Genomic DNA, 18,712 nt, shown 5'->3' on the forward strand with positions numbered 1-18,712 from the left:
TGCCCTCCGAGCCTCCTTTCATCTCACCGCTCTGCCTCCTTGTTTGTTTTTTTATTGATTTCCTTCCTATCTGCATACGTCAGCACGCATTTTTTGTTGTTGTTTTTGGTTCTTTTGGCTGTCTGTGGGAGAAAATTGAGTTCATATGGGCCTTGTCTCAGGTCAGCTGTGTGTTTGTGTGTGCCCGAGACAGAGAGGCATAAAAACCCAGAGCTAATCACAGAGTTACGTCAGTCAGAAGATAAACAACCCTGTTGCCTTCGCCTGCATATACAAACCAGTGAATCTGGGTTTTACAAGTGACATAAACTCAAAGTTTAGAAAGGGAACACACATCACCTTGTTCCCAGCATGGCTGCCCAACAAACCTCCATTCATTTCCCAAGATTGAGGCCATACACACAACATTTCTAAAAGCCTGGTCACTTGGACCGCGGGATGGACAAATAGTAATTCACAGAGAGCACGAATGATCCATAGGAATATTTCGACTTCTGTCTGAGGCATCTAGCAAAGCGCCACCTGTTGACAGAGCAGAGCCCTAAGGTGTCACATTAAAACATGTCCCAGAAACAAACACCACAAGATAAATGAGCGTTTAATTTACTGAACTGCTTTCTTAAAGACAGAACCATGTTTGCTTGCATTTGTCGGAGTCTTTCATAGATTTACAGAGGTCCTGAAATTCCTTCTAATGGTCTGTATCCTGGCAACTCAGTAGGACTTTGGGAGGGGAGGGGCGCCTCACAAACCAATTAAAAGGCAAACAAACACTTGTAAAGCAGAGAGAAAAAGATGTGGTTCAGGGTATTTTAGAACAAAACATAAAAAAAGGTATGAGGCGGGAGGGGAAAAATACTGCCCCCGCTTAGAGCTCAGTCTGTGTGAACACCGCCATGTGTGACTCACCACCTGCCAGCATACACACCAACTCGCCTCAACACACAAACAGACGCGCTGTCCTCTGATTCACTGTACGCTGATGGTAGAGGAAACAAGACTATATGAGTCCACTGAGGAAGAACCTCAGCGCTAATGCTAACATCAGCAGGCTAACATACTCACAATGATGGCGTAAACATATGTCATCAGTTTTGCAAATATTTTGTCACTATCCAAAATATTGGACAAATTGATACTTTGAGTGTCAACCACATGGTGACACGAGAAGTGATTAGGATTCATTCTCTCGTGACCATTAATGTCTATACAAATTTCATAGCTGTCCAGAGATATTTCAGTCTGAAGCAAAACGTCGTGACCAACCAGCACTGCCATCCCTACAGCCATGCTGCTAATATCGCGAAAAACACAACCATCTGCAGCTTCTGAGAATTTCGCATTTTGGAATTAAAATCCAGTTTCAGACACACATGTGAGGGAAGTGCACTCAAGACCATACAAGCTATAAATAGCGAGAGATGAACAACAGATGAAAAAACAATTTAAAAAATGGTTTGCGGGAATTAAAAGCAGAAATTGGCTGCATAATCGTTGCAGTGGCCTAAATGAGCCAAAGCAGCGAACCTTGCCCTTCTTCATGGGGGGGTGGAGGGCAGTACCTCTGTGGCAGGGAGCTGTGGCTTCTGCCCACTGGCTGACTGCCTCTGCCATGGCTGCGGTAGCCGGGAGGGGTGGGATGTATGTTTGTGTCGAAAGTGACGCTGCGCTTTTGGCATGGCTGAGCCGCAGCGTGATCCCGTAAGAGCCTCCAGATTTACCACAAGAGGGAGAAACCTCAAGTCGCTCTTGGCTGGAACCTTCCGCAATTAAAAAAAGCAAAAGGAAGCAGGGAGGAAACAAATAAAAGAGACTTTTTTTTTTGAGAAATGCTCAGTATGTTTTCCATTAGGAGAGGAGATCTGGCGTTTTCACCCCTTCCTCCTCTGTGTTTATAGAGTTGCACTGGGAGCTGGCTTGGACAGACAGCTGGACACACAGTAATCAGGGTGGCTATAGGCATCCCGCAGGCCACAGGGTTCACCTCCCCTTAACACAAAAGCGCAAGTCACACCAAGGAAACACCGGCTCAAAGGCTGCACACAAAGCCCAAACATGTGGCTGATTGCTCAACGCAGGCCAGCCCAGACAGAGACACAGAAACCGCAAGTCTGTCACTGCCTCCCACACATGACATGAACTCCACACAGGGTCACTGTTCGACACGACAGCTGCAACCGAGTCCCAGAGCCCAGCCACTGGTTGACCTGCACTGAGAGGAATCAACCTGCGCTCACTGATCATCAGCTGGGGTCTTTTACAGTACATGAGCTGGCAATTAAGTTCACATTTGCCCATAAATCACAGAGATAAAGAACAAAATCTGAAGATAAGAAAATGAATATCTTACTGTGAATGCAGCGACTTTTGAAGTGAATGAGTGATGTTGGGAGTGAACTGGGAAAGGATGAGTAATGAAGACAGAGTGTGTATAGGAAAAATGGGGCTTCTTGTCAGTGTGTGTGATTGGGATCAGGCCCTGTGTTGTGTCCTCCTCTCCACGCTCAGGACTTGTCTGGACAAGCTGCTCATGACTCGGCCCAGACGGAATCTGCTGCCCTGAATGTTTCTATCAATGCCTCAACACATCTTGTCAACAAATCTAATCTACAGAACTTCAGGCTTCGGTTCCCAAACAGACCACTGCTTTCCATACACTCATAACAAGAGCCATGGATTCACCGTCTAATGTTGATGGCCGCCATAAATTCTCTGAGTTAAAGGCTCAAAATGCACACAATCAACACGTGCAGTTTGCAGTATGACATAATTATAAAAACTGCTGATTTTGGGGTTTATACGCATTCTTTGAAGCTACTTTCATGAGTATTTTTATATAACAACTGGTCAGATAATTGTGTGTAAAGTGAAATGGGTCATATTTAGTCACAGAAAATGATCAGAACTCTGCAGTCCCTCTCAGCTCTACACAGCTTTTCAGCATTGTTCAGTGCACTGTTTTGGTTTTATGTCCCACACACTCACTGTTTTAGCTTTCATCAATGTTGTGTTCAATTTGAGCAATCGCAGAAATACAAAAACAGGGTAACATTGCTACAACAAAGTAGGACCAGAAACAAGTGTTAAACCAGTCAGATTGGTAGTATTCAAGATAACCCTTTAGCCAAATGACCTAAACCACTTTGTTTGGAAGGAAAATCAAAAGTGAGCAAACCTGAAATGTTGTAATAATAATAATAATAATAATAATAATAATAGTAGTAGTAATAATCCTTAATTGCACAGAAAAACTGTGCAAATAGAGCTACAGCAAGCACCGCATGTCAAACTTCACAATGACGCCTATCTGAAATCTGATGGATGTTTACAACGTTCAGTTTGATGACTAATAACGTTACTGTTCGCCAGCATTTTGTTTACAACCTGTCTTATCTTTTAGAGTTTCTTGCCCTGTTAGATTTCTTTTCAGCAATGTTGCCACTGCATGAGTTACCCTTTAATTTTTACATTGGCTGAGAGGCTGGTTCTCAAGTGGGAGAAGTCATCAGTTTGTGTATATTATCATGGAACAGGCATCCTTCAGGCACTCAGAGCTCTGGTTAAAAATGACAAACTGCTGCATTTTACTCTGGGACTTGAATAGTGTACTGTCTATCTCCTGAGAGCTGCTGTAAAACCAAAAACATGCTGTGTAGTAGAATTTATATTTTTAACTCAGTGTAGGAGCTGATGTGTAAGACTAATCAAACAGAGAACTATTTTTCATGATAATGAAGGAAATGGACTTTCCTGGCACCTAATCCCCTCATGTACACTGAGCCGCTGCCCTTGTGTCAAATTTGCAGACGTGCTATTTGGAGGAGAGAGCCAGGAGAAAAGCAGGGGAGTGGGACTGAATGAGGGACACCATGGGAGAAAGACAGACGGTCAGACAGAGGAATGACAGGGGACACTTTCCACAGAGTGAGTCATGGAAAAGCTCCTCAGCACGCTGACAGGCAGAGCGACGTTTCGGACGACACGGCCTGCCCTCCAGTCCCACCCGCTCTCCGCGACTCATTACTCAACTTTTATGGACTCTGAAATGTAACAAGGAGGGGAACCGATGCTCTCTCATTCTCTTTTCCTTTCCCTTGTATCTGTCCGTGGTCAAGTATGTCACGCAGCGGGAGCCCAGCCTCAGACAGTTAACGCAGACAAGATTCATTTCCTGATGTTAATTCCAGTTGGAACAGAACGCAGAGGAAAAAAAAGTCGCTCTTCAGTCTCGTGTTAAACTGGGCGTGTGTCCACTCCACCTTTCTGACTAAGCCCATAAAGCTATTTCCAGATTTCTCTAGATTAGACTGAAACCTGAATGAATATTTAGACTATGCTGGCAGGGACTTTGTTCCTCTTCTGGTTAATAACTGAAAGCTAATGAAAACTATACATTTTTCATAGCAGATGGAATAAATTCTTGCGAGCTCTGGAGGAAAAAACCATTGTTTTCTCTCTGATCCATACAGGGCATGAATACACAGGGTTAAGTCCCCGCAGTGTTAAATACATTTGGTATGACAACAATTTTCAGTCTTTTTTAAGGCTAACCAAATGAAAAACTTCCCTTATGTCTGTGAATATGCCTGATTGTCTGCATGGGGTTTAATAGTTTAAAAAGTCTCATTCCTGCACAGGCCACTGGTTGCTAAATCAGATTACGCCCTTCAGACAATCTCTTTTTGTCTGCTGCTCGTCTGCTTTACACGTTATCGCTGTGGTTCCCAGAGTCATGTGTTGCTAAGAAACCCTCCATTTCGACATCAGCAGACCATCACTGCAGGTCCCATGATCACACCTAGCAGGAGCCGGCGGACATTCGGTTGGGTATGCGGGTGATAGTTGTGTGGAAGATGTTGCTTGTGCTTGCACAAGCTTCAGTGGGCTCTGGGGCTTCAACCAGCTGTTCTCGGTTGGCCTGTTGCAGAAATCCAGAGAAAATTGCTTTAGAATGCTAGAAAATAACAAAATGGAGGCGAAGAGGGAGACGTAGAAGAGAATAAGAGAGAGAGAGAGAGAGAGAGAGAGAACTACCACATACTGACATGGGTTTCTAGCAAGAAGTAAAGGCATAGAGGCAGGAGGGGGACTGATAAAGTCATGGAGCGCTAACACTTTGACAGGTCCAGAGAGGAGCCTCTGCTCTGTTGTGCCCCCCAGAACACCGCTGCCCCAAACAAAAGGCAGAGGAGGAACAGAGGAGGTCCCTGACCCTCACAGAGAGACCCTCTGATGACCTAGCAGAGACAGGAAACAGGAAGTGTGACCCCCTGACCTCTTTAGGGGGGATCCTGTTACACAGCAACACGTGACTGTGCCCAGTGACAACAAGGCCAGGATGTGTGGATCAGATCAGAGAGTGCAGCAGGAAGACTCAGCTGTTCATGTCTCTGCTCCCTGACAGCTCAAAGAAATATTAGATTGAGAGCATGAAAAGCCTGCAGCACACACACGCGTAGGTAACGACGTGTGTGCTGTGGCTCCTTGTTACCGAGCCGGCTGCCTGGCTTGTGCAGCAGGGTTTTTATAAGCCGGCTGTGTGATAATTATACCCAGTGGGGTGGTAGTGGTGTGGGAGCAAAGGGGTGGAGTGGGTACAGAGAGGCGACCCTGCTTTAGGCCTTGGGGCTGATGGTGGGGGGTGTGAGGCGGGGAGAACAAGGAGACAAGGAGGAAGGGAGGGAGGGAGAGGTGGAGGTATGGAGGTACGGAGGTAAGGAGGAATGGGTGGCAGTGGTAGAGGGGATGGTTGGGCCTCATTAGGAGGCAGACTAATTGGGAGGAAAAGGGCCCTCACATGCTCTGTCTGACCTCCCAGCCAGCAGGGGAGAAAGCTGGAGTTTCGAGAGGGGTGTGTGGGTGTGTGTGTGTGGTGTATGGCGGGGCATGTGATAGTTGGATTCCTAAAGTCAAGGAACCATAACTCCCTATAACTCCTCAAATCCTAAACTTGCCATGCAGTCAGGAGTCTGAGGAAAGTGAAAGGATAACATGCGTGTGCGCTGCCCTAACAGGGATACCAACTCTGCCTCCACAAACAGCCTGCAGCTCCTCAGAGGTTTACACCAGGTGTCACACTTCATTTAAAGAACCCTCGTGGCTTCTCCCTGCTCACAAATATAGCGCAATAACAGCCCTCCTTCCTCCTCCTCCTTTCCGAGCAGTCGTGCTTCGCACACATAAAAACTAGGAAGGCGAGAGGACAAAGGCCCCTAAGGGGGTATATTAAATAACGCTTCAAAAACCCTCAGTAAATAACATCAAACAGAAGTCAGCCTCTGAGCGGAGCGACCATAATGGCCAGGTTAGCAAGTGTAAGTTTACAAAACAGCAGGCCTAGTCTGACACCCATGGTGTCTATTAGTCTGATTGTAAGCACACCCTGTAGGAAAAGGCCACCGCATGCTGGCCTTGTCGTGAAGCAGCTTCAATTCTATCTCTACTCTAATTATAATACACATTTCACTGTATTTATTCATACTTTTCAAAGAGTACTTGTGCTGCTTTATTTTTTAGCCACTCGTATGTTTACATGTCACGGCTGTATATCAGCTGGAAATGTATCTGCTGCAGTTATATTTCTAACTATGTGTGTGCAAGATTAACTGCTGCAAGTGTGCACAGTAAAAACTGTCCCAGCTGAAGTGTGCGTGTGCATGTGTGTATTCTATGCAAGCATGCGCGAGGTGTCGAGCACACGCTGCCCAGGCTCCGGTGGCTCGGAGGAAGTGAGACTGCGTGATGGAATTTGTGGCGCTCGGGATCTGGTTTATTTTCCACCCTGGATTCTTGTCCTACCTGCAGGATTTTCCCAGGTTCTGGCTTCAATTAGACTGGGAAGCAGGAGGAGAGGAGGGGGATCTAGGGCTTTAGGAGAGGGGGAGAAGGAGGGGGCTGGAGGAGGGAAGGGCGACAGAGCTGGAGTCTGTCACACACAACTCAGCACAGCTGGAGAGATGGAAAGAAAGGCAGCGAACAGGGAGTGAGAGAGAGAGAGAGAGAATGCTGGAAGTAAAATATAAAACGTTCGAATATGGTGCTAAGAAAATAAAAGCTTTGGCACGCGCTGTGAAGACGCTCGCTGTTCTTGAAATGACAGAGCAATTTTAACAGCGTCAGATGAAATGATTGTGTTTTGCCGAAAGGGATTCATAAAAATCATCAACAAAGATGTGTTTCATATCCGTGGTATTCCAAATGAATCGTCTCCAAAGTGAGTCGTACAGCCAAGAAGAGGCTGTCAGAATAATCCCAGGAGGCCTGACCCTCCAAATGGCAAACTCATCTGACAAATGAGTGGGAAACACTCTGTAATCAAAGACCAATCACATAATTGCTCTATTTTGCCACTAGCTCAACCATCTCCTGTGAGATTAGTTGTTCAGAGGAGAAACCCGATACTCTGGGAAGTTAAACAGATGTTCTGAAAAACAAACTCATCTCCTCAGAACAAGAACACATCACCAAAATAATATGTTCTAATTTAAGAGCGCTGACTCCAGATAGGCTCTGTCTCTCCACAGGGGAACTCGCTCGGCCAGCTTTTACACAATCCAAGTTTGGATGCAGTGTCACAGTTAACAGCAGAGTTCTAGAGAACAGCGAGACTTGTCAGACTGGCATCACACAATATCGTCGACTTGATGGCACAGCCGAGGAAAGCGTGTCGACGCTCGTCTTTATCGGCTTTACCATAAACAGGGCAGAGCGCGCAGACAGGACCTCACGCAGGAATTTCTAACAAAGTGTAAGCATGCATGGCTCCTCGCAGTCCTGCAATGTTTAAAGATTCCAAATTGAGAAGCAATAACCGAAGTAAAACGCCATTCCTCTTCATCCATTTATAGTGCACAGTTCACTTTAAACTTGGCTGCCGCTCAGTCGTGACATCAGCTGCTTTAGGCGTGAGAAAACGATGTTTTATAAGCTGAGGCGACTGGCTCAGAGATTTTTTTTTCTCTTTTGGTGTTTAGTTTAGCCTCACAGAGGCACAAAGGCAAGGGTCTCCCTGCCAGACTGTCCCTGTATCTGCTGATACTCTGATCAACACTGACAACGTGAGAAATGACACATTTCCGCTGCATAGTTGCATTTCACAGGGCCATCGTCACGGAGCACTTAGGAGTGGAGGAATGAAACATCAGGGGGATTAAAGTGGGGAGGAAGTGGATTCTTTGGAGGGGTCCCATGTTCCCCTCACTGTTGGAGAGTGTAGCCCCTATATTTTATGACACAGTCTCACATACCGTGGGCTGGGACTGATTCGTGGTTAGAAAGTGGGTCAGTACAAGCTGGAAGAACCATTGATTGTGTTCTCTGTTCGAGCCAAAAGGGGAATAATGATCATTCAAATGGAAAACGTGTGCAGGATAAAAGAGCCTCGTAGGACTTGTAAAGGCCTGTATGCGAGTGACCCGTGTCCTGAATGTGGAGCTGAATGCATATAAAGGACAATAACGTCCACATTCCTCAGCCTGCAGCTCTGAACATACTGTACACAGCGCTCCAACATGGAGACGACATCACGAGACTGAAATAGTGCAGTTTTTAATCAGCATGGCGCTCTCCTGGTTGACTTCCAGGAACATTACACATCTCATTGTTGGCCTGTCCTCATACATTCTGCACATAAACAGGGCAGATGAAAGTAATTATCTCTTGAGTTGTGGCCTGCTCTCTCGTATCAGATGGTTAATTAGTGCATTTGCTTTTAGCCCCGCAACATCCAGAGCTGGTGGTCTTTCAACTGACGGGGAGGTTTTACCTTGTAAAACTGCTTTTAACTAAACAACATCACTTTCTCCAGTGCCTTCAGAGGTTGTTTACAACATGCCGGTGCAGAGCAGCTAGGACCGTGAAATACTGTGTGTAGTCAATAAACATTTAGCAGGAGTGTAAAGCAAAGCTGCCTGACACCAGTTGACTCCATTGGCAGATATGTTTTTAGCCACACTAGCATCATCAGTCGGTCGGTCCAACACTTCACGGTGCCCTGAGGATAAATCCCAATGACTTTTGAAATTATTTCTTTTATTTGACCAGCAGGTTTCTACTGATCCAGTGAAAATTCTCAACATTTACTGGATGGAATGACATAAAGCTTTGTACAGAAATTAGTGATTTCCAGATGATATATCCTATCCATGAGGCTAAGAGTGAAATGTCTTCACAACAATTGGATTGATTGCCATGAAGTATTATCCAGTCATTCATGTTCCTGACAGGGTGAGTCCTACTATATTGAGTGATCCTCTGACTTTTCCACTGGTATCACCATGAGGTTCTGGTACTAATTAGCAAATGCTATCATGCTAATGCACTAAAATAAGAAGTCGAACACAGGGCACATTATAACTGCTAAACATCAGAATGTTATCATTGTCGTTAGCATGCTGACATTAGCATTTAGCTCAAAACACTGACTTAATTTTAAAAATGCATATCCAAATGGTTAGACAAAATAACAGGAACAGCTTACAAAATAATGAAAACGGATATATAAACATCATAAACTGAAAACTCAAAAGTTACCATGAAGTTGAACGAGCTCTCTCAGGCACAAGAAAACTGTGATATTGTTAACTCCCCAAAAGGGAGTTTTTATTGCAGGACGAGTGTATTATATTGCATCATATTGTGAGGCGTTCCTGTTATTTTGTACACCTCAGTATTGTGATGATTTGTAGTAAAAATATTTATGTAATCTCATTTGTGCACAAATGGCGATGAGTCATAAACAGTTTTACTGCACATGAAATATGCAATCAAGCACAGTCAGTCTTTTGTCAGATGTTATTCCAGTCCATTGAAGTTGAGATCTAAAGGGAAGTTTGAGTTCAGGCAGAAATGTACTTGACTCTGTATGTATGGTCATCAGATATGGGATTAAATGCTCCCTTGTGAATAGCTAATCTGCATAAATATCAGGCGTTTATGGAAACAGATTCAAAACCCCCAAATGTCCACATGTACACCACGTCATCAGCACCACATGGGAGTCAATGAGAAATATTAGGTTACTGAGACACACACACACACACACACACACACACACACACACACACACGGAGAGAGAGGGAGTGTGACTGTGTCCATGTTTCTAAGGGATTGTTTGAATGTCTGTAACACAATGAGCTCACTCATTTCACCAAACCGCATTTTCTTGCAAAATCTCATCAAAAGCCTATCAGGAACCTGATCTACACAGTAAACAGTCTGCGCTGCAGCAGCTCTGCTTGTAGTCATATGGATACAGATGTTTGCCCCTGTCAGAGCAAGAAGTCTTGAAAGGCTTATTACGTTTGCGTGCATGTGTGTGCATGTCCTGTGTTTTTAACATTAAAGGAATATTCTGGTTTATTACAACTTGGATGTTATTTCTGCTGTTTTGGTCATCATTCCTGTTGGACTTTTAACGTTGTACTCAACAAGGTCTGAGATCTGGGAATGTTGCACACAGGAGCAGGAAACAAACACAGTAAGACAATCATTTCAGGCAAACATCCAGGTTAGAAAAATGCAGGTGAGCAGCAAAATTATTACCCAAACTGTGCATTGTAGTCATATTTTAAAGACCAAACTTCTGCTTCAGCTTTGACCTAACATGCTTACCAAAGTTGAGTTCACACAGTTTTCCTGTACAATGGCGGATTTTTCTGACATATACACACACTTTTTGTTTTACCACAAAATAAAGTGGCTTAGACAATCTGGCATAACAGTTGTAAGTTTACATCCTGTCTGATCATCTGACCACTCCTGCTTCTTGTCCCATTGAGCTTTATTTCAATGATGTTTCAATGCTCCCTGATCTCATCAGATACAATAATGCAATGCAGAAAATGCAATATTTTTTTATGAAGAGTAGAAAAGGTGCTCTGAACTATAAAACAATGCCCATGTTTTTATAAGCCGCAATCATCTTTTAAACCTTCATAAAACATTCAGAGTCAGATATAGGAGGAATTGTGGGGATTTTGAAGAGGGTTTAGAGTGAGGAAACACTCCTGTCCAAGTAACGCTCCTTTCGCTTACAGCAGTGTGAATGAGCTAATACAGCTAAAGTAATTGAGAAAATTGCAGCGTCTCAAACCACAACCCTCTGTATTTTTCTTGAGGGTCTCTGGCTGTCAGACAGGGAGTGGAGGAAGGTCCACAGTTGCGTATTGGATCTCCCATCTTGTTTAAACAGGAGAGAAGGATTGTAATCCTCTGTGACAGGCCTGTAGCACTCAGAGGCTCAAACACACACATGCATACCAAAACGCACACACGCAAACACACTTTTCAGATGGGAGATGGTGTGTGTGTGTGTGTGTGTGGCGGGGGAGGGTGGGGTGTGGTAGGTGGTCAGTGGCAATCCGACGTGTTGACAGCTATAAGTGCAACCACCAGGAACCTGGAAATACAGACAGATCTCTGGGCTGATACATGTACCTACAGAGGCAGACTTTGAACCTACACGCAAGTATCTCTGCACTCACTCAGTGCTCTCCAAAAGGTGGTTTCCATGGTGATGGCAGCTGTGAAAAACGGGGGCTTCTGCCCTGATGACAGCTGGGGCTCACTGTGGATGGAGGACATAATGCTTGGCCGTCACAACAACTTCCCATCTCTCTCAGAAAACGCGTCCTCGTCTGGTCGCCACTTCGGTGGATTTGTGTCTAATAAGAGTTTGTTTTGGGTTTTTTTTTTTTTCTTTTTAGACAGAAAATAAAATGTCTTTTCAAAAAATTTCCTGTTTCATTGATTCTAAAAAGAGTCGGGCTGTGACATCACCTTGGACACAGCTTGTCGATGGAGTTTCTCTGAAATATGAAATAGAAAGCACAAAGCCTCTTCATTTCACATCTTCACCTGTTCTTTGCTGACCCCCGCTGGAGCTGCAGAGTAAGACCTACAGCAGCTTGGAAATCGATGTGCAATTGTGAAACAAGAGGCAGAACTAATGGTAAGGTAAACTCTCACACCTCCGCAGAGGAGTGGGCAACTTCCACAGAGACTGGAAGTGTTTGAACTTCCTGTAAAACAGTTAAAAACAAGACTGCACGGGAACAACATGACGTGTGGTGCATGTACAAAACACACAAAAACATGGACAACACATGCACACAGCTCACCTGGTTGATGTGTTTGAGTTTGTCTATGATCTGGCTGATTACTGGCTCCGGGGGCTTGTTGCTTCGGGACTCGGAGCTGGGATGTGATCGTTTCAGACCAGGCCCAGGAAACCTGACAGAACAGGATGGATACATGAACACGAGACTCACATGTTTCTGATTTTTTTAGAGGAGTTTCACTGAATTTAGAAACTTCAGTGTAAGCTTCCTGAATGGAAAGCTTAATGACCATTGCTCCATCACGCCAAACAAGGTGTTTATCACAGTCTTGTGTTGATAAGGTGAATGTTGGTTTTTAGTTTAAGGGCCGATTTCCAGAGCTGGAAAGTTCATTTGTAACTCGACCCCAAAGAAAGGATTGACTTTTCCATCACTGAAGGCGTTACGTCTAGACAGTTGAACAGGAAATAACATTTATAATGTTTCAGGTCATATTTTTAGTAAAAGCCATGGAGACTGCATACTTCTTAGAAAGAAACTATTGATGTTCAGCGCTGTCCTTTATCAGGATATGTACTCAGACTGAGGCATTATGCATAAAATTTGATTCATAAACATCATGATGTAAAAACATCCTCAAAGGAGTTTAACCATTAAACAAAGTCCAGCTGCTAATTAATTTCATGCTACATTAAACTGGACATTAATGGCTTTTAATCATCTCCATGTAACAGGGCATTAGTGGAGATGTACTTTTGTCCCGCTTTAGCGGTGAGGGTATATTTAGGCACAGCTAGCCTACAGGCAGGTGCTTACATGTCTGTGTAACTGAGGAAACATGGCTCTGTTGACACCTGTGCAAGTCATCAAGAGGAGGAGCTGGTGAGTCTCAAACTTTCCTGCAGGTGTTTTCTTTGCTTCTGGGAGTGACAGGAATTAACTCCTTCCCACCACAACATCACAGCTCTGGGGGGGAGGCTAACTCACTCCTGCACATATGAGATGAGCGTGTTTAGATGAACTGGAGTCCATGTGGTGGTGAGGGCAGAGGTCATATCTCAGCGTAAATGTCATCAGCTATACTGCCGCAAATGTTGGAGAGATGAAGGACAAATGGACAGGAGTGGGCAAAACTGATTTTGAAAGGTTAGTGAGAGAGAAAAGGGCCTTAAAAAATGTATGTGTGTGTGCAAAGCATGAGGTCATTGTCTTTTCTCATCTCTGTGACACAGCCCTGAGCAGACACACACACATACACACCTTTCACCTGCCATCTCCATTCATCAGTCTTCCACTCTGCCTGAAGTGAGACTTTTCATTAAACTCAAATTACATTTCCCAAGTTATTTATTCTTCTTATTAGCCATGATCTCACCCCCATCCGCTGCTAATTAGCACATTAATAATGGAGGGAGATGTGTGATCCATTTAGAAGAGGAAAAGGGGAAATATGGGTCGAGGAAGGAGGATTACGCGAGGGAGATTTTGAGTGAAGATAAGGAGCAGAGGCAGGTTAGTGTTCCACATGATGGATGCCAGTCAGATAATTATACCGAGACGCAATTTGACTGTTTTTCATCATTGATCATTCCAGTTGTCAGCTCTCAGTTTGTTATCTGATCATTTCTGTGTTATTGTTTGCTGCTAGCAGATCTGAACAGACCAGTTAACTCCAGTGATAACCTAATCTAATCTAACACCAATTACTATGCTATTAGGTCCAGTGTGAATGAGCTGGCTCTCACATCAGAATAAACGACAAAAGGAGGAGAGACACGGGAGTCCAGGTGTTGAGGAAATAAATAATGGAGTCTGACGCTTTTCACACCACTTGATCACACTTCATGTCCCGTGGTGTGTAAACACTGTGGTTGTTACTGTTAAAACACCGCACTTCTTCTGGCTGAATGCCATATCGAGCAAAAACAGAATCAAATTTAGATGATATCATGAAAAGAGCTGCAAGGGACTGTGTGGAAATTACCGGAGTGGCACAAAGCTTCAGAGCTATTCATGTGTGCTGTGAACCTTTGTCTCGAGACAGGAAACAAACACACAAAAAGCTACGACAGCTTCCCCACAACGTGTGAAAATGTTATTTACAGTCATGTTCGTGGCATGGCTCGAGGGATTGTGTTGGCCCATCTGTCTGTCGGTCCACAACAATAGGATGGAAGGCACAGATATGGTACCCACAGAATGTACTCTGCTCTAATGACTTTGGTGATCCCTGACTTTTCCTCTCCTGCCACCATGAGACTCACATTTGTGTTTTTTAGTGAGATTTCTCAACAGGTATTGGATGGATTACCATGAAATTGACATTCCTGTTCCCCTTAGGAGGAATTGTGATTACTTTGGTGATCCCTAAACTTTTCCTTGAACAACACCACAAGATCAAAATTATAATCTACACTTTGTTTTTTGACGAGATAACTGCAAAAGTTAGAATGCTAACATGCGAAACTATGATTATTGACATGGTAAACATTACAGCGGCTTTACATCAGCGTGCTAGCATGCTGGCATTAGTATTTAGCTCAAGGCAAAGCTGTACAGCCTCATAGAGCTGCTAGGATCAGCATGGCTGTCAGTCTCCCATGAACAAGACAGTCCTACTCAACAGCAGTTGAAAATGAGCCTTTTGGTTAACACTGGCACATCTTCATTTACACATCTACAGTGCTGCTGATCAGTGTGTATTGTCCTGAAAAACACACACAAATAAAACATTGTACAACGGAAGGTTGTCTTATTATTGTAACTTTTTCTTTAGCTATTAATTATTCTGCAAGACTGAAATAAAATATCAATTTAGGCCAAAAAAACAAAAACAAAATAACAATATCCTCCCCATTTCCTGACTTCTCCCCCCTATTCATTTTCATACAGCCCCTAAATTAAATGTTCATAGTTGACGCAGCATTTTATCTTTTATCACATGTCACACACAAGTTTACACCGTCATTAGATCCGAAAGAGGAATGGAAATGTAATGTTTTGAGCTGACACGGCATCGCATCTGTTATCACAGTTAATCAGTGTAACGCTCTTTGATGTGGTGAAAAGTGTTGCTCTTCTGATCTGGGCTCCAGGTGGGATGGTAAACACGTCTGATAAAAAGCGCCATATTTAGCTCTAAAGATCACTCCTCAAGTATCAGAGACATTCAGTACCCGACCCCTCCAGCGCTTACCCCCCCCCCCCCCCCCCCCCCACACACACACACACACACACACACAGCCCACCCGCCCAATCTAAATTTATCTGCATGAGACAATATGAGCATGAATGCCAGGTTTGGCTCTGGAGAAGGTCCTCTCTGGGAGGATAATGGAAGATGATCCAGAACAAATCTCACAGTGAAAATGGACCCGCAGTGAATTTGAGGACATGTGCCCTCGCAGACTCGGAGAATTGCTAGCCGCGAGACATTGTAATCTTTCCATCATTTGGTCTCCTTTCCCGCCTCCCTGTACCTTCCTATCGCACTGTTTGGTCCAGCTTGTAATCACACCCTCAGGACAGCTTTGCCCTCATGCCAACCTGATGCCTCCTCCTCAGACTGAGCTTCTTTTCTGTCTTTGTGAGAGACTCTCTTTCAGCAGTTTGAAAAAGCTCAGAATTTATTCTTTGTCCATCTCTGGGAAAAGAGGTGAAACATTAACCTGCAGCGCTTCTCGTCTGAAATGTGCATCTCTGCATTGGTTAAATTCTACACATAATTTACAAAGCAGGAAAGAAAAAAGAATGATATCTAGAACTATCTAAGCCAAATTGAAATTGGGGCCCGGCTGACGGCGTGGACGAAGAGGAAGAGGTTATGATGTGTGGAGCCCACGGACAGGGGTGAAGTGAAATATTGCGAAAACCAAATGAGGTTGTGCAGTGTGCACAGGAGATGCTGGATGAAAGAGGGGAGAACGATCGAAACAGCAATTAACTAAGCGAGAAGAAGGTGACAGCACGCCTGACATTAATAACATCCCATAGAGCCAAAGTCAAGATTTACACTCACACTCAGTGGGAGAGGGGGGCCCTCGTGTGAAGCTCATCAGCTCTGGGCAAACTTACCCTTCAACTCACCTACACTCTCCTCGATGTGCTGCTGGAGTATTGGGAATTCAAGAATCAGAGCAGACTATTTGTATACCATCATTTAGCTTTCATCCTTTAGAAGGCTGATAAACATGAGCAGGACTGCAGGCTGTGCAAGACTGAGGACTAGTCTGCAGGCACATTCATTTGTTTTACAGCTACAGGCAAAAGAGACACTGATTTACCTGTCTGTCATCTCCTGCCCATTCCAGCAGAGGGAGTGGTTCGCTGGAGCAGGCTCACGGCTGCACAGCGCCTCCCCAAGACCACTGTAGAAGGAGCTGAAGCCTCTCAGGTTGGATATGAAGTCTCTGAAGCAGGCAGAGAAAGGAAACGCTCAACACAGAGAGAGACAAAGAACAAAATTTCAGCTAATCTGAATATGACTCACACACATCAGCAGGGAGAAGAGAAAAAAGATCAATTGTCCTGGAGTGAGAGAAACAAAGAAAAAAAACACAAAGAAGAAGAGGCAGAGATAGAAGAAGAGAGGGAATTCAGCTGGGTAACACTGAAAGCACGCTGAAGAGGCAAGAATAAGCAGTGCCTCTATTCCTAATTGACATTAATCTGGCAATTGTGCTGCCGAGGCCAGCAGCCCCCGCTGGGCATTATTACACTGTTCATTTAAGCCTGTTATTGCATCAGGGGTGTTAAAAACACTCAAGTGGAGAAAGACTGAGTGCCACGAGGAAACAGGAGGAAACTTGTCCACAGTGTCAGGGACAGTCTTTGTCTGTCAGGCACATATTGCTCCTGTAGTGGTCTGGAGAGCGACAGCTGGAAGGGTCTCGGTCTGGATTACGGCTGCAGATTTGCTCACCTGCGGAGACCGGCCAGGGTCTCATCCGAGTCCGAGGACGAGGGCTGCGCGTTGCGGGCTGCAGAGGCGGGATGGTGGGGAGGAGGGTACCCGACGGAGCGAGAGGCGCGCTGAGGAGCGTTTCCACACATCCCGCTCACCTGCAGAGGAGAGAGGAGAAAATGAGATTCTGGGATTGAGTGAGTGAATTCAGGTCCCCAAACCTCTTCACCCCACTTATGTTTCATTGCTCCCGGTTCCTGGCCGTAAGCCTGTTTATTCAGACTCTTAATAGCAGCAACACTGCAGACAGTAAGAACCTGTCAACCGCCAAACTGCCGGCCTTACTCAGCTGAGCCCCTCCGCAAATTGTCATCTGTTTGGGTTTGTTTATTTTTGGGAGGGATGAAAGCGGGGGGATTTGCATAACAAACAAGTCATTGTATCCTCTGCCAGCCGTTTCCGCCTTGTTCGAATTTGTAATCATAACACTCCAAAAACGCGAGCGTGAAAATAAGGCCTCTCGTTTGCGTCGTCTTTCCCATGGCACATAAATGCCATTGTGTTTCCACACGGGACGACATAACAATAATAAATAAGAAGTCCCTCTCTGTCTCTTCGAGATAATGGACCTGGCACATTCTTTTCAGGTGCAATAAAAATGCAAATGGATGTTAATGTTTGGCTTGTGGTTTACTGATTTGCCTGAGGTTTAATTTCCCCCGGGGATTGTGGCTTAATTCTGCCATGTAATGTTAACAGCTAATTGTGCCCAGCTCCCCTCTAAGTGAATAGGCTGGCACCCCTGCTGCTGAATACTGATGTGACCAGATAGAGAAGCACTGGACATCTTTATATGGTGGCAACCGAGGCCAGATACACACACTACACACACTACTACACACATGCGTGCGCATGCACGTATACCCTCAGATTCCCCAGCATAGACAAAAATGAATCACTTCATGCAATTACTCATTTCAACATAATGCACCTAAACCCTTTAACATGATAAACATCCACTCCTACATAAAAAAAACACACGTGTTATATAAACACACACACACACACACACACACACACTTTATTGCACCCATGCTGACACACACAGAAATGCTGATCAGCTGTAAGATAGAATCATCAGGGTTAATCAATACAGCCTTGCCATCCAAGGATACAGCACGCACATGCACACACACACACACACACATACACACACATACACACACACACACACACACACACACACACACACACACACACACACACACACACACACACACATACACACACACACACACACACACACACACACACACACACACACACACACACACACACACACACACACACACACCATTCTGATAGTCACAGATGGTTGAGTCTCCTACACCCAGCATCCCTGACTAGCCATCTCCACTAACGCTCCCCTACCATGCAGTTGGAGAAAATCACACACACACACGCATGCACGCACGCACGCACACACACACACACACACACACACACACATCAGCCCATGGTCTCTGTCACCCCAGTCTCTCCCTCCACATCTTCCTCTCGTGTAATTCTCTCATTCTCCTGCGCCTGGAGCGAGTGTCGGCGCTCCCACAGGCCATGATTAATGTGATTGGAGCTGCGTTCCTCTTTTTGTTTGTGCGTTCCCAGGAAGCCGTAGGGGAGTTGTGGCACAAGGGAAAGACTGATTCAGCGCCGCCGCTCCCACCCCCCACCCACCGATTGTTTCCGGATT

At 44.9% G+C, this 18,712-nt stretch overlaps 1 protein-coding gene across 1 annotated transcript in view; it reads right to left on the bottom strand.

Annotated features, from left to right (window-relative positions):
- Positions 1–18,712, bottom strand: part of gpc3 (glypican 3) — a 100,016-nt gene that overhangs the window by 15,333 nt on the left and 65,971 nt on the right. The window contains exons 4-6 of the mRNA XM_070963486.1: positions 16,981–17,120; positions 16,343–16,468; positions 12,120–12,231 (exon numbers count right to left, since the gene is read on the bottom strand). Of these exons, the coding sequence (XP_070819587.1) occupies positions 12,120–12,231; positions 16,343–16,468; positions 16,981–17,120 (378 nt within the window). The remainder of the gene's footprint in view (positions 1–12,119; positions 12,232–16,342; positions 16,469–16,980; positions 17,121–18,712) is intronic.

The sequence above is a fragment of the Chaetodon trifascialis genome, chromosome 5 (genome assembly GCF_039877785.1).
Source record: "Chaetodon trifascialis isolate fChaTrf1 chromosome 5, fChaTrf1.hap1, whole genome shotgun sequence".
NCBI classification, from domain to species: domain Eukaryota; kingdom Metazoa; phylum Chordata; class Actinopteri; order Chaetodontiformes; family Chaetodontidae; genus Chaetodon; species Chaetodon trifascialis.